A 13,930-nucleotide genomic window follows, 5' to 3' on the forward strand; every position below is an offset into this window, starting at 1 on the left:
TAAAGCAAAAGCTGCGCGCAGAAGCAAAGCAAACCAAGGAATTCATTCACTACTCCCCACTAGCAGGCAGGTGCTCGGCCATCCCCAGGAAAGCAGGGCTTCATCATGCGTAAGTTACTTGGGAAGACAAACACCATCACTCTGAACATCCCCCCCTTCCTCCTTCTTCCCCCAGCTTTACATGCTGAGCATGACGTCATATGGTGTGGGATATCCCTTCGGTCAGTTGGGGTCAGCTGTCCCAGCTGTGCCCCCTCCCAACTCCTTGTGCACCCGGCAGAGCACGGGGAGCTGGAAAAGTCCTTGACCAGTATAAGTGCTACTTAGCAACAACTAAAACATGTCCATGTTATCACCACTGTTTCCAGCAAAAATCCAAAATATAGCCCCGTACTAGCTACTACGAAGAAATTTAACTCTATCCCAGCTGAAATCAGGACACAGGCCAAAAAAAAAAGGTTTTCTTCTTTAGGAAAATGCTATGGAATAAAAAGAGAACTGCCCAAACAGGCTGGGTGGCTTTAATGTTTCAATGTTATGTTGGTGGCATGAAAGAAATGAGAAAGTTCAGGTGTAGTCGTCACCTCTGTTACCAGATATTATTGGCTACGCTGTCACCCCGCTGCCAGGGTCTCAGGCTAGATCTGGAGGGGCTTGGACATATGAAACGAGGAACAGCCCAGCTCCCTGCGCACTTGCCAAACACCCGTCATGCTCTGGTGGGGAGGGGTCATTGGTTTGGGGTGGTGGAGATGAGGAAGAATGAAAATCAAGTTGAAGATATCTCACAAACATTATTCCTGTAAAAACTGTTCAGCAGTTAAGCACTGTCAGTCCTCAGCACATTCCTCTCAGCCCAAGTCTTGCTATGAGAGAGTAAAACGAAGCAAAACTTATAGCAGGTGCAAGTCCGTTTCCTTCAGTTCAGAAGACAGGGATATCTTCAGGATTCATATCTTCAGGATTCACAATTTTTGATTCAAGAGATGTGTCTGAGACTTTCATTTTGCATGAAATCAGTACTTGCTATTTATTGTATGATATAAGTCTGCATGCAGCAAGGCTGTCGTCCCCTTAGCTTCCTCAGAATCCTGCAGATACAGCTGGGCAGAATTTGGCAGGGCTGATTACAAATACCTTCAGACTCCTGTCAATATTAAACACTTAAGTTGACTTCATAGCCATTGGTTTCCCTAGAAAAACCATGAAAGATTACATTTCTGCATAGATACTTCATTAAAATAGTGGGTGTATGAAAACGTTTCCACACAAAAAGAAAAGATATTGCTGCCAATTTAAGAGACCTTGAATTCTCATGTTAGAGCACAGCTTTGCTCTTTCTTTAAAGCGACACTGTTTAACGAAGTCAGGAACCTGTGTTTATTTTTACTTTATTTTTATTTTCTAGCATTTTACTAAAGCTTAATATCATACTGCACAAAGTTTTGATTCAAGTCTGGGGGAGAAAGTGGACGAACCCAGGCAGAGGAAGCCCCCCCAGGCAGGGCACAACCTGCACTGCCTCGAGAGCCACGCAGCTCTTCCGCCAGGGAAAATGCCTGGAGAACAAGGTGCAGCCAAGCAAGGGAAGCAGGCGAGCAATCCAGCCAGGGACCGGCGGGAGCCAGTGGGCACAGCGGAGACTGGCAGCCCCTGAGAGCAGGAGCAGCGGGGCTTATCCCCAGGGGAGCAAGAAAGGGCTGGGTGGAGGGGGCTTTGCAATTTAGGAAGCCACCAAAGTCTGTTCTGAAGCCTAACACGAAGTTAAAGCCTCATCTGGCAAGACACAAGGCAGGGGGTGGGGAGGGAATTTGCTTGCCAAAAAAACTTCCTCCCTACCCACAGAATGGCAGGGGTTGGAAGGGACCTCTGGAGATCATCTCATCCAACCCCCCCTGCTTGAGCAGGGACACCCAGAGCAGGGGGCTCAGGAACGCGTCCAGGTGGGGTTTGAATGTCTCCAGGGAAGGAGACTCCACAGCCTCCCTGGGCAGCCTGTGCCACTGCGCTGGCACCCGCACAGGGAAGGGTTTTTTTCTCATGTTCAGGTGGAACTTCCTGTGTTCCAACTTGTGCCCATTGCCCCTTGGCCTGTCCTTGGGCACCACTGGAAAGAGTCTGGCCCCATCTTCCTGACACCCACCCTTCAGATATTTATAAGTATTGATAAGATCTCATGAGATTTTCCATTTTAACTCAATTCATGAGGTTTTCCATTTTAAAATTATTCTAGCTCATGATTGCCTGAAGCCTGGATTTTGCATTCTGAGCTCTCTTGGTGTTTTGTGGGGTATTCACTTTGAAAAAAAAAAAGCCCTGGCAGATCTTTTTGACTGCCTTCAAATCCTGTCACAGCCCGGCTTCAATCAAACGTGTCTTTCCCTTTTTCCTCCCACAGGGAGGTAAGTTGTCAGAACAGGTGATTATTTGTACGAAACACTACACACACTTGTGACTTGGTGTCAGGCAGGTGGGAAAACCAAAAGCGTAGGGTATCAAGGTCCCAATAATGAATTGCAACTTAACGAGAGACTTCCTCCCTCCTCCAGGATTGTGATTCCTTTAGTTTGTAGTTTTTAGTTTTGACCATCATATTTCTATGGCCATTCAGCATTACAGAATGAGCAACCACTGTCAGAAATATTTCCACTCCTGGCATGATCACTGGAGTACCTAGGGGCGATGCACTGAGCAGCTGCTATCCTGAACAAGAGCTTTCAGGAAGGTTTTGAAGGAGGAACACTAAACCTCCTGCTTGACAAAAGAGCGTGTCACAACAGGGCACCGAGATGCTTTGGAATAAGATAGGACACGTTAAAACCTAAAGATGGATGAGTACAGAAATGAAAACCTCCTTTCTTCTTTGCAAATGTAAATCCCCAGTGCACTACATTGTTTTAAAAAGCAGATACAAATCCATCCTGTGCTCCTCCCTCCCCATCTTCAACTGCTCGTGGTTCAAGTAGAAAAAAAACACAAACCCTTGCTTCTGTCACACCCTGGCAGCTTTCTTGCCTGACACTGCAGAGTAACCTTGTATGTTACAGGGACTAAAGGGATTGAATCATCTTTGCACGCAATCTGTGACTTTCAAACAGATATAAAGAGCTTGCATTTTATTTGAATATACTTCCTCAGATCAGAGAAGCAAGCACTCCTGAAGCTCTCATCAGTCGCTGTTATTTTCTAGAAATTTCCTTTTTATTCAGCCCTTCTGCAGTATCTGAAAAGAAGCCCAAACAAATCCCTCCAAGACAGAAGACATTTGGACCCTTCCCAATCTGGTTTCAAGCTTGTCAGCACTGGTCTAAAACAACACAACCAACCTGACACAGGTTGACCCTGTTTTGAGTTGGGCTGGGACAACACGGCCCTCAGAGAACCCAGCCAGCCTAAATTTATCTAGGATTTTAACACACACTGGGGATGGTCAGCTCCCACCCCATGCAAGTACCACAATGACAAGGCAGTATCTTCAGGAGGTTATTGGCAGCTACAGACAATGGTAATGCTGTTCATGACTGCTATTCGATTTTCAGGTGCTATTATCAGCCTCGTTAACCTATTGAAAACCTGCTGTGTGTTCAGCCATCAGCTTTCTGTTGGCAACCCCGGACTCTTTGACCCTATGCTGTCCTGCAGCTATGGTGCTGCACTGAACTGGACCTTTGGGGCTCATTTCTGCCAAAACTCAGCTATGCTCTATTGGTTATTTGTTTTGGAAGGAGTTGCCATATGGATAATTAGCATGGACCATTTTCTAACCACTGTCTAGAGGCACTACTAGCTGAAACCCCACGGTGCCAAAGCCACAACTGCTTTTTTTGATGCTTTCTGCGTTGTCTTTCCTCCACTGACTGGATGGATGGATGGATAGGGAAATGCAAACCAGGGCTCTCCAGGGTGTATTTCCTGCTGGCTGAGTTAATGAAGTGATGCTTGTTGCAGTAACGTTTTCCATTCCTTTCAGCATCATGCTGCACTCCAACCTTTGCATCCCAAACACCCTCTAAGAGCCTCCTGAGCGCCCACCAACATGCCCACAGCCTTTGCTTCAGCCAAAGGAACAAACTTGACCTGGTAGGGCTGTAGAAACCTTGCCAGGTGAATGGAGACCTGAACTTCAAAACTAGAGCCCTTCACTACCATTCCCACTCTGCTGGATTTTCACCCTGCTGGCTCCCCAGGTATGCAGCGCACAACCTGCCTTCGGCATGCAGCAGATGCCTGCAGCGTTACCGGCACCTGCCTTCCAGGGCTGAGGGCTCACCCCTTCCTCTGCTGCCTGAGCACCAAGATGCTTCAAGAGGTCTGAGCTGAGCTCAGGCATAAGACATCCAGGACTGTCCCCAAAGTGCCTGAATGAGGAAAAATAATCCAACCTATGCTTCTGATGAGAGTCACTCAACCGTCTAAGCAGCGGTTTCAAACAAGTAGCTGAAAATCAGGGAAGAATTAGCCAAACTGCACAGGTTTTGCTTCAGCAAAAAACCCCATGGGCTTTTAATGTGCAAACCAAACTGGAGAATGAGCACATTCCCATTTGTTATTTGGCTTTGAGACATCAATAAAAATGACAACAGTGTCATAAGTTCAAAACCATGCTTGCAACTAAACCCAGGTTGACTGAATGGCATGTAGCTACTGCTCAATGGTCTTTTTGATATTGTTTCTTTACATATTACTTTCAGCTAAAAAATGCAGCAACAAAAAGACAGGTGAAAACATTGTTTGCACAAACTTGAAACAAGCAGCAAGTCCTGATGATTAAACAGCATATGCAAAGAACCAAGTGATTTTTAGCACAAAAGCAGTAAAATATTGAGGTGACAGATTCATTCATACCACAGTTAAACCATGGTTTCAGTGAGGTCTGCCCATTTTATAGTTTACGAGGATAACCACCACCATCCATAAACAGCACATGAGGGAGAAAGAGAGAGGGGTGTCCTTTGCTTCCCTTCCTTGCTGCCTCCCCTCAGAGGTAACACCGGTTTTCTTGGCTTACCACAGCCTCCCTCCGTACCAGCCCGTACCACCCTCCCTTTCCTAGGGTTCCCCGATCAGTGGGTCCTATAGCGCCACTGTGGTGGCCCTGGCCCCGTCTGCTGGAAGTGGGGAGAGGGGGACGCCCGGCCCTTCAGCCCTGAAGCTTGGTCTGAGCCAAGGCCATTACTCCTGAGCAGCAAGGAGAAAGGTGAGGAACGCCAGCTCCCTGCTGTAGAGTATAGAGGTGCCAGCCTCATTTCCACATTGCAGGGCTACAATAATCCCTTTTTCCTGCAGGCATGGGCTAGGCTCTGGCAGTAACTTTGCTTTTGGCCTCTTAAGGTTGAATTAGGGAGCTCTAGTAAAAAAATAAATAAATCCTACCTTGGTAGCACTTGCATCTTAGTTTTAGTAAAACCAAAAATTTAGGAAGAGTGTGCCCCAGTAGAGAAGCTGCAGGTTAAACTCACTTTCTACCTGGTGCCAGAGGCATCTCTGCAAACAGCATCTGCTTTAACTGCTCCCGACTACCAGCCTATGCTCCCAGATCAACATCAGCCCTGCTGAGGTCTTCCCCCCAAAATATTTCAGTACTTCTGTTTGTATTGCTCCAAAATGTCCACGTACCCGTCAACGACCAGACCCGCCGTGCAACCACCAGCTTTAATCACGGAAGGGATCGCTTTGGCTACACAGAGGCAGACCAAGATCTTCCCATTCTGTGATGGCAGTAGCTGCTTTCACCTGAATCTGTAAAAACCCGGATTCAGTCAAGGGAGAGGTAAAACCAAAGTAAAACTTCTTCCCCAAAGCAAAACTCGCTAGCTTAAGAACACTTGTTTATCTCCATTAACACCCTGCACTTGCTTAATTCAGCCTTTTTCACGTGACCACCTCTGTCAGTCACCCAGATGAATCCTCTACCCACCACTGAAGAACCTTTCTTGTTCACTTGGCCACTCACATCCCAGCATTTATATGCATCTAGGAATGAATGACAGAAACATAATTAAAAGGGTTTTTTTATTAAAAATCAACCTATTTATACATTTGTACATTCCACATACCTCTGTTTATGTTCACCAACATAACCATTAAATCAGAAAGCATTAACGGTACAGATTTCCATCTGAGCAAATTTACTGCAGGGGTACTTCAGTTTTGTAATCAATCACACATTACAGAACGTCATTAACTTCTTTTCTTCTTTTTCCCTTTAAAAGTAGCAGCACATTTAATTATCAGTGTTCACAAGGCATAAGCCCCCAAGTGTTGTACAGCAAGAGAAAAAATTAATTAGTAAATATAGGCAATAGAAGGAGAGCTCACAATGAAAATGCATTAGTAGCTGCCTATTGCAAACAGCAGTGTGTTAATGAAGCACCCAGAGCTACGCTGAATAGAGACTGCAGCAAATAGGGAAGAGTAATAAAAGAAAGTTACCTCTTTAAACACTGTACAAAATGCAAAGGACAGACCTTGTTATAAAGATTCAGCAGAGTCCCGATAATGCTTGTATGTTCAAACACGTAATAAAGGTCTCGGAAAACATACGCACGCTCCATCCCTGCCGCCACCTTCCCACAGCTGACATTATTAGGGTTTCACGTGGCTCACGTGACATTTTATTGAACGAGGACAGATGTGCTCAGGAGTCCACCCAGAACTCAAGATTTACCCCTATGTCAATTAAGTGCTAGAAGAGTGACATCAATCAGGTAACAAAGGCTGGGAAGTTTTTTGAGGCCGGGCACGGGGGTGGCAAGGAGAGCAGCTCTCCTTGTAACCCGGACTCCCGTGCACACCGCAGAGCGGCCGCCCGAAGAGGGCATTCACAGGGACCCGCAGCATGCTCTGTGTAACAAAAGCCAATCGCTTATTTTCTCCAGACTTTGAGATCAGTATTCTTGTATTATCATCAGTGTGATAACTTATCCCTTTAAAGCATAGAAATGAAGACCTAACTGAATTCTTTCTCATAAATGTACAGCCATTAATCTTATTTTGAGCAGAGTGACAGATTCTGGACAATTTTTTCTCATTAGTATTTTTCTCTCTTTTTGACTTAAGGGAAAAACTGCATATGATGACATACAGACATCATAGGTAATTTTTAGGTGAGGAAGCGTGGAGATACGAAAGAGTAGAAAAGGGTTTAACGAGTGCTTTTTGTACCTATCGGTGACTGTAATGGAGGATGGCTAAAAAAGTTGGAGCTGCAATATTTCTGTAATTAGAAGCTACATGTTAAGCAAACGTGCCTCAGTATCTGCAAAAGCATCTGTGTGAGAGATGAAACTCATTTATTATGTCCTGAATCACAGACAGTCACATTAAAAAAACCCCAAGAAATCTGCACTACTGTTTTGGTTTTCAAACATACAAAATTGGAGAAGACTAATTAGAAGAAAAAAGTGAGAGAGATAAGCTACAAACACAAATAAATTAAGAAGAAATATTCTGACAGAATCTCCTCTCTCCAAGGGTAGGTCTAAGACACTAGGATTCCCTAACTGGAGAGAAAAAAAGATTGTGTCAAGCTTAAACTCACAGAACCCATTTAATTTCCAAACTAAAGGACGGCTAAAGAAATACTCCCGTTTCCTGCCTCTCCTCCTTCACGTATCTGGTCAGCAATTAACAACCAGACTACCATCACTCCCTCCTTGCTGCTGCAGCCATACCAGAACAACTTACCCACAGTAGCAATGCCGTCCCAGGAGCTCAGGTACACGAAACAAGAATGAGCAAACTGACAGTGCCAAAGCCAAAGGAGGAATGAACTCAGGTTCTCCAATGTGAACTCCTCTTACCCCAGGGGCGTTGTAGTTGTCCTGCCTAAGGGGACTTGAATGCAGACCTTTCACACATTTCCTGGTGATGAAGTGCAGAATAACAGGCACCACTCAGACGTAGGCTGCCATCTCCTCTGGTCGAGCATTATCCCAATTGCTCCAGCGCTGTACGCACACTGGAAAGCGTCCTCCACCTGCCACCTCCCTGCTGAGCTCTTGCCCTACCTCAGCCTCACACGGGTTTGTTCTGCTTTTTCTTTTTGTTACTGAGGGGCTTCCATATTAATTCATCCAAATGAGTTCTAGTATAAAATTTAACAAAGAAAGAGGTAACAATGTATCAATCAAATGTCAATGTTTTTCCAGTCCACATTTCCAGGGAGCTAAAAGAATTAGAACCCCCAAGTTAAGTATCTAACACCCTTTTGGTCATCTATGATTGCAAATACGCTACTTCTTGTTACTCTGATTTCTGTATTTGTTCTGTATATACAATTACTGTTACTGCTGCAATTTAGGCAATGTACAGATCTGACACAAGTATTGAATATTAATTAAAAATTGTTTAGTCTTTTGCAGCCATACCTTTTCATGTAGGAACGATTAAGAACTTCCTGGTGGTCTGGAATGATATGATCTCTATTCCATTGCAACACTAGTTGACAAGACTAAGTCCATCACTACCAAGCGGCTAGAATTAGTCTTAATCGTGGAGGATGATACTTGTTTTAGTAGCTCCTTATTAGATAGGAACAAAGCACGCTGAGGATGCTTGCAACAAAAGAAGGTATTTCTTATGAGCTGCATGCTACTGTATGCAAAAGGCTCATCAGATCTTTGTAAAGTCACTTCCTCTCTATCAGCAAGACTTTTGAGACCAGGGGACTACAAATTTGTCTATGTCACCATCGCCAGTCGTCTACACAATGTTTTGTAAACCATGAGTATAAATACAGAAGAATCTGCTCATACCAGTGCAGCATGGGAAAGCACTCGTGCCAGAATTAAGTCAGAAATGCCCACATTTGTCTTTTTTGAAGGTGCCTTTCATGTCCCAGTAGAAAGTGATACAAAATTCCTTACTTGGATTTTATTTATTTTTTTAAAAACCAACACAACAGCTATACTTTTCTAATTTCAAACTCAGGACAGAGAAAGATCCAAAGGTCTTTTGCCTCAAAGACAAAGAAAGGGATACTTTTTTCCCCCAGATGTAGTCTGGTTGTCCCTTCCTCGGGGCAGCGCTATGCTTACATGGCTGTTCCATAGGCCAGCCTTTCCGTAACAGGAGACCTCTGCCGAGACTGCACCTAGAAGACACTGTGCACATACCACATTTCGCTGAAAGTCTCTGCTCTGATTTGGAATGCTGAAACAGCGAGCAGCCATACTAACTCAACTCATGCTGGTCAGGAAGCTTGGTCTTTATTAGAGCTTTACAGAATTAAAAGAAATGCTTTGACTTTGAAATACTTTTATTTAAAGTCATCATTTTTTAACATCTCTTGTGGGGAGCTGCTTCTTTTAAACTGATTGCTTTAAAATGGTTAAATAGCAATGTGAATACTTATCAGGACAGTTAAGTAAAGGGGTTGTGTTGTCATTTGAAAAACCTTAGTTCACAGAATGTTTGGTAGAGTATAACAAATCCAGTACCCCTGTAGTGCACCTTTGTAGATTTCTTCCCAATTATAACTTCTTTCTGTGATTTTGATTGCACAAAGTAAAAAAACCTATTCTTGTGGAGTTCCAATCTGCCTAAGTTACGTTATAGCAAACATTTAGCACACAACCTGTACACTTGTGTATCAGCTACATCTTTATCCTCCAAAAAACTCTAGAATAAGATCAATTTATTCAACTGTATGTACAGTATATTTGCATATTAATAAATAAATCAATCAATATTAAAGTTAAGGTCTCCTCCCCCATATAAAAGTGACTACAGTCTGACCAGACAATCTGACTTTTTTCTCTTCCAAGCGCATCTGTGTGACTGAGGCTATCAGTTTCCACTCCGTTTATTACAGTAGCTGTAGGAGTAGAAACCAAAGGACCAGTGCTTACATTTAAATTCTGTATAGCGGGGGGGAAGTGGGGGAAGTACTAAAAAGTGCATCAAAAGCCAACAATTTGTAGAGCAATAATCAAATTCATGATGTGATCCTGGGGGAGAGAATCCAGCCCAAAAGAGGACATGCTGCAGCAAACATTATAACCAATGCACATTTTTGTCTTGATAGTGAGCTGCACGATGCCAGTCTTGTCACGTAACGTTCCAAGAGTTCCGTCTTCAGTAGATGCCATCTCCACCTCTACAAATTTATCAACACCACATTCAGTGCAAATTGACATTTCTTAAAATAACTGTTTGCCTTGCCTCCGTAACATTCATCCTTATTGTTAAGAAAAGGCTCATTTTCTTTAACTGTTTGCTACTACGTACAGAAGAGCCTGTATCTGCACCTCTTCATTTCTGGTAGTGAATTTCCTTTTTTATCTACATTCATTAGAAATCAAAGAGATAAGTGGTGATATTTCATATTTACTGGAAGTCTTCCCATTAACCCAAAGACTAGTTGTTCATCTTGATTTATACCTAAAGTAGCTGCACTTTGTTCTTTTTTCCAGCCCGCTTTCAATGGGGTATAAGTCATGGGAACCTGTGGGACCAGAACATATTTCAAGTCTGATTGCTGGAGCTGGAAGAGTGATGAGTCACGTTTGAATTCAGATGTCTGTTTGCAGCACAGTGTGTGTGGACCATACCCCCATTTGGGTATCTTACAAATACAGGCTCGCAGAAAGGATTTTGGCATGCCTGACAGACCTTTTTGTCCGAAAGAAGAATTGGGGTTCCTTTTTGTTTAACCTAAAGAGAGGGGAAAAAATCCAAACATGAACCTAGCAAGAAAGGAACGGAAATTACAAGGCATATAACTTCAAACGTACCAAATGGACGAACCTGGTCAATGACAGAGGTAACAGGTAAAGGCAGCAGCTTGACCTATTTAACTTGAAGTCAATTTCTACATTCCTACTCATTCCTTTTCAAGCTTCCTCTTAAGGACTGATCTTTCTTTTTTTTTTCTTCTTTGTTTATTTAATAAAGAAAAGCACTCACACATTTAATGCAACTAAAAACCCCATGCAGCTTCCTACATGAGGTCACAGGACACCTCCACAGCGAACTGAGCACTGACGCATTTTTATTCCGGACAGATTCTGCTGGATATACTGTCATTAGAACTAAACAGATTTAAGATCTCTAGCTAGGAACAGAAGACAGCTTCACAAGTGAATTTACCACTAACAAAAGTTACTAACAAACTTCAATTAATACTAAGTGCTGGGTAAACTTTTTTGCAAATTCTGACAAGTCTCAATCTAGTGAAAAAAAACCCCTAACTCACATTTGTTAAAGTTTCTGAAAGAAATTCATTAATCTGTAAACCCGATTCACTTTTATTCAGCCCATAGGTTCACCAAAGTTGTTCCTATTTCAAGGACCCCACCTTTTATGCTTTACCGGGAAAGCATAAAAATAAGATTGAATCTCGTAGTCATGGCAAAAAGCTAATAAATGCAGCAAGTACAACTGCCAAGGACATGAAGACAACTTTGTCCTAATTCTTCAAACTTCTTCTGATTATTATATATCAAAGGACTTAACTGTAAAGCTTCAATGTGCCTCTATTTAAAAGAAAAACGAAAAACAAAAACCCAACCGACCTTCTCGTGTTTGTAGATCAAGTTTTCGGCTTGTGCTAACCCAAGCGCAGCCTGAGTCATTCTTTTTGTGTGAATGCTTTGCCTCACTGCTCCAGCCAGGAACGGGGAGAGGAGCTGCACTGACCAGCTGTCAGGCACCAGCTGCAAAACTAGAGCCGCATCAAATTCAGCAGCGTGGCTATTCAGGAGATCCACAGCAGCCATGACTAGTGCACAATCCGAAGCGCCTGGATTCAGATACACTGACAGCAGCATATGGAAAAGCCTCCGTCTGTACTGCACATCTCTGTTCTCAGAGTTCCATATACAGTATTCTTCAGCGGCATGGAAGTCCTTCAACTCGTGGACAAGGATATGCAAAGCCTTCTCGTGTTCTTCTAGTTTTCCATATAAAATTGCACTTTCCATATGAAGGTCTGTGCCCTGGATTTTGTCTGTTAAATGAGAGAAGGCAATATTTGATCAGTGGAGAAGATCACTACTCCCTCTCCCAGAGTCAATGCAAACAAGCCCACAGAACTCAACTTCTGCTATTTCTGCACACAGGGTTGCTGGCAGCTATGAAGAGGACAGTTGTTTGTAAGTACAAGAATGCCTAGATGTATGGAAACACACCTCTAACAAGAGAGTGCCACAAAATACGGAAAAGAGAAATTACTAAATAACAAATGATAAAACCAGCGTCACCAACACCTTTTAAATTCTAGCATGTCAGTCTTGCGCATTTCTGTGCACACTGCTACCGTGCACGATAAACTGTAAGGTGAAGCCACGATATTTTTAATCTCTGCTTCTCTCAACATTATAGAAAATTACAGAACAGTTTGAAGTCCACAGAAGACAATAAAGATCAAATGGTACTTCCCTTTTCTTAAAGGGCACTACAAACCCTTAATTCAGTCTGACAGTTTAAAGTGTCAGTGACAGGCCGGGGAATGGCAAGTTCATCTGGCATTTCAAGATAAAGTAGAAAATCCTCTACTTATTGTAAAGGTGATCAAGATTTAGCATAGCCCTCCGTAAGAGGTATGGAAATACAAGTTTTTTTCCCCAAAATATTTTGGTTATCAAGGAGGAACACACTAGCATGCATTGATCTCATCTTCACGTAACATAAGAATTGTCATGTAAGAAATCCTGTGTTTTAGAGGACATGGATTTCTAGAGAATAATCCATCTTGTAACTCTTGCCCTTAAAATTTGGTGAAAAGTTAAAAGATGAAAAAGAGCAAGGGTTTCAATGACTGTGTTACACTTGTGCATTATCTGTCATATAATGTTTTGCTGACTGGAAAGGTGAGGGGGTATCAAACTCTGGTAAGTTATTTTAGTTGCTACTCAGCTATTTTTTATTTCCACATCCACCGGATTTTTCCATTGTATTTCAAGAAAACATTTCACATCTTTCAGTACAATAACAAGTCACCTCCCTTTTATCCACTGTTCCAGTGAGCTAAACATTAAAAATTAGCCCTTATAAGCACTGGCCAAGGAAAAACTTTAGCTCAACTGTTGCTTGCCTTATACCAACAGCAAGACATATGTTCCACTTTTCACTAAAAAAGGTGCTTGTATTTTTTTCAGCATGAACCCTGGCCTCCAGGGTGAGAGTGGGTTATGGACAACAAACAAATCCTTGGTAATCAGATTTCTCAAAGCTGGAACTGACATACAGCATTTGTAGTAGACCATGTGCATCTTACCCAAAATAAAGTGAATTCTATAAAGATCAGATTTCTGAAGAAGGCTGCGTAGCTTAAACAGCAGTTCATTTCTTTCTGTACAATTATCTGTGGCCACAGACTTCAGCTGAAGTATTGCCTCCAAGTACAGGACAGCTAGATGAGTATGGTACTTTTCTTTCTACAGATGAAAAGAACAAGCTCAGTTTACAAAGACAGCCCCACCAATAACAGTAATGAATATTTACATAATTACACAGACATGTGTTTTCATTTATTTAATTCAAATGGATCAGAAAGTCTTTTGTTCATGCAGATAGACAACTTATTCAGACCAGCTTCACCAAATACACTGTACCTATAGTATGGGATTATCTATTTCCTTAATACAGATATTTCCAAAATGTAGATATGAAACACCTTATTCCTAAACCCCTCTTCTCCTTATACAAAACAGGCTCTCTATAGAGATTTTCTTATGCCAAAATTATTTCCTTTCAAAAGTTCACCTAATGAAAGCCAATGCAGTGAACCAGATCTCTCTCCTTTGAGTACAAGTATGATCTCCACTGTGCCTTCTCCTCTTGTTTCCCTTACAAAATGAGTAATTTTGATCTAATTCAGTCTTCCTCATATGCAGGTACGTTCTTTGACATTTTCTATTCCTGCAATAAAATTTGAGAAAGCCACCAGAGGCAGACAAGGACTCTGAAGGCACAGAGTGTTATCCAC

The 13,930-nt window shown here is 42.6% G+C and overlaps 1 protein-coding gene across 2 annotated transcripts in view; it reads right to left on the reverse strand.

The window, feature by feature from the left end:
- Positions 1 to 6,001: 6,001 nt before the first annotated feature.
- TGFBRAP1 (transforming growth factor beta receptor associated protein 1) overlaps positions 6,002 to 13,930 on the reverse strand; it is a 39,285-nt gene continuing 31,356 nt past the window's right edge. For both annotated transcript variants that reach the window (XM_064439466.1, XM_064439475.1), the window contains exons 10-12: positions 13,220 to 13,379; positions 11,517 to 11,950; positions 6,002 to 10,656 (exon numbers count right to left, since the gene is read on the reverse strand). In XM_064439466.1, the coding sequence (XP_064295536.1) occupies positions 10,468 to 10,656; positions 11,517 to 11,950; positions 13,220 to 13,379 (783 nt within the window). In that variant the 3' untranslated portion in view covers positions 6,002 to 10,467. The remainder of the gene's footprint in view (positions 10,657 to 11,516; positions 11,951 to 13,219; positions 13,380 to 13,930) is intronic.

The sequence above is a fragment of the Phalacrocorax carbo genome, chromosome 1, assembly GCF_963921805.1.
Source record: "Phalacrocorax carbo chromosome 1, bPhaCar2.1, whole genome shotgun sequence".
Taxonomy (NCBI): Eukaryota; Metazoa; Chordata; class Aves; order Suliformes; family Phalacrocoracidae; genus Phalacrocorax; species Phalacrocorax carbo.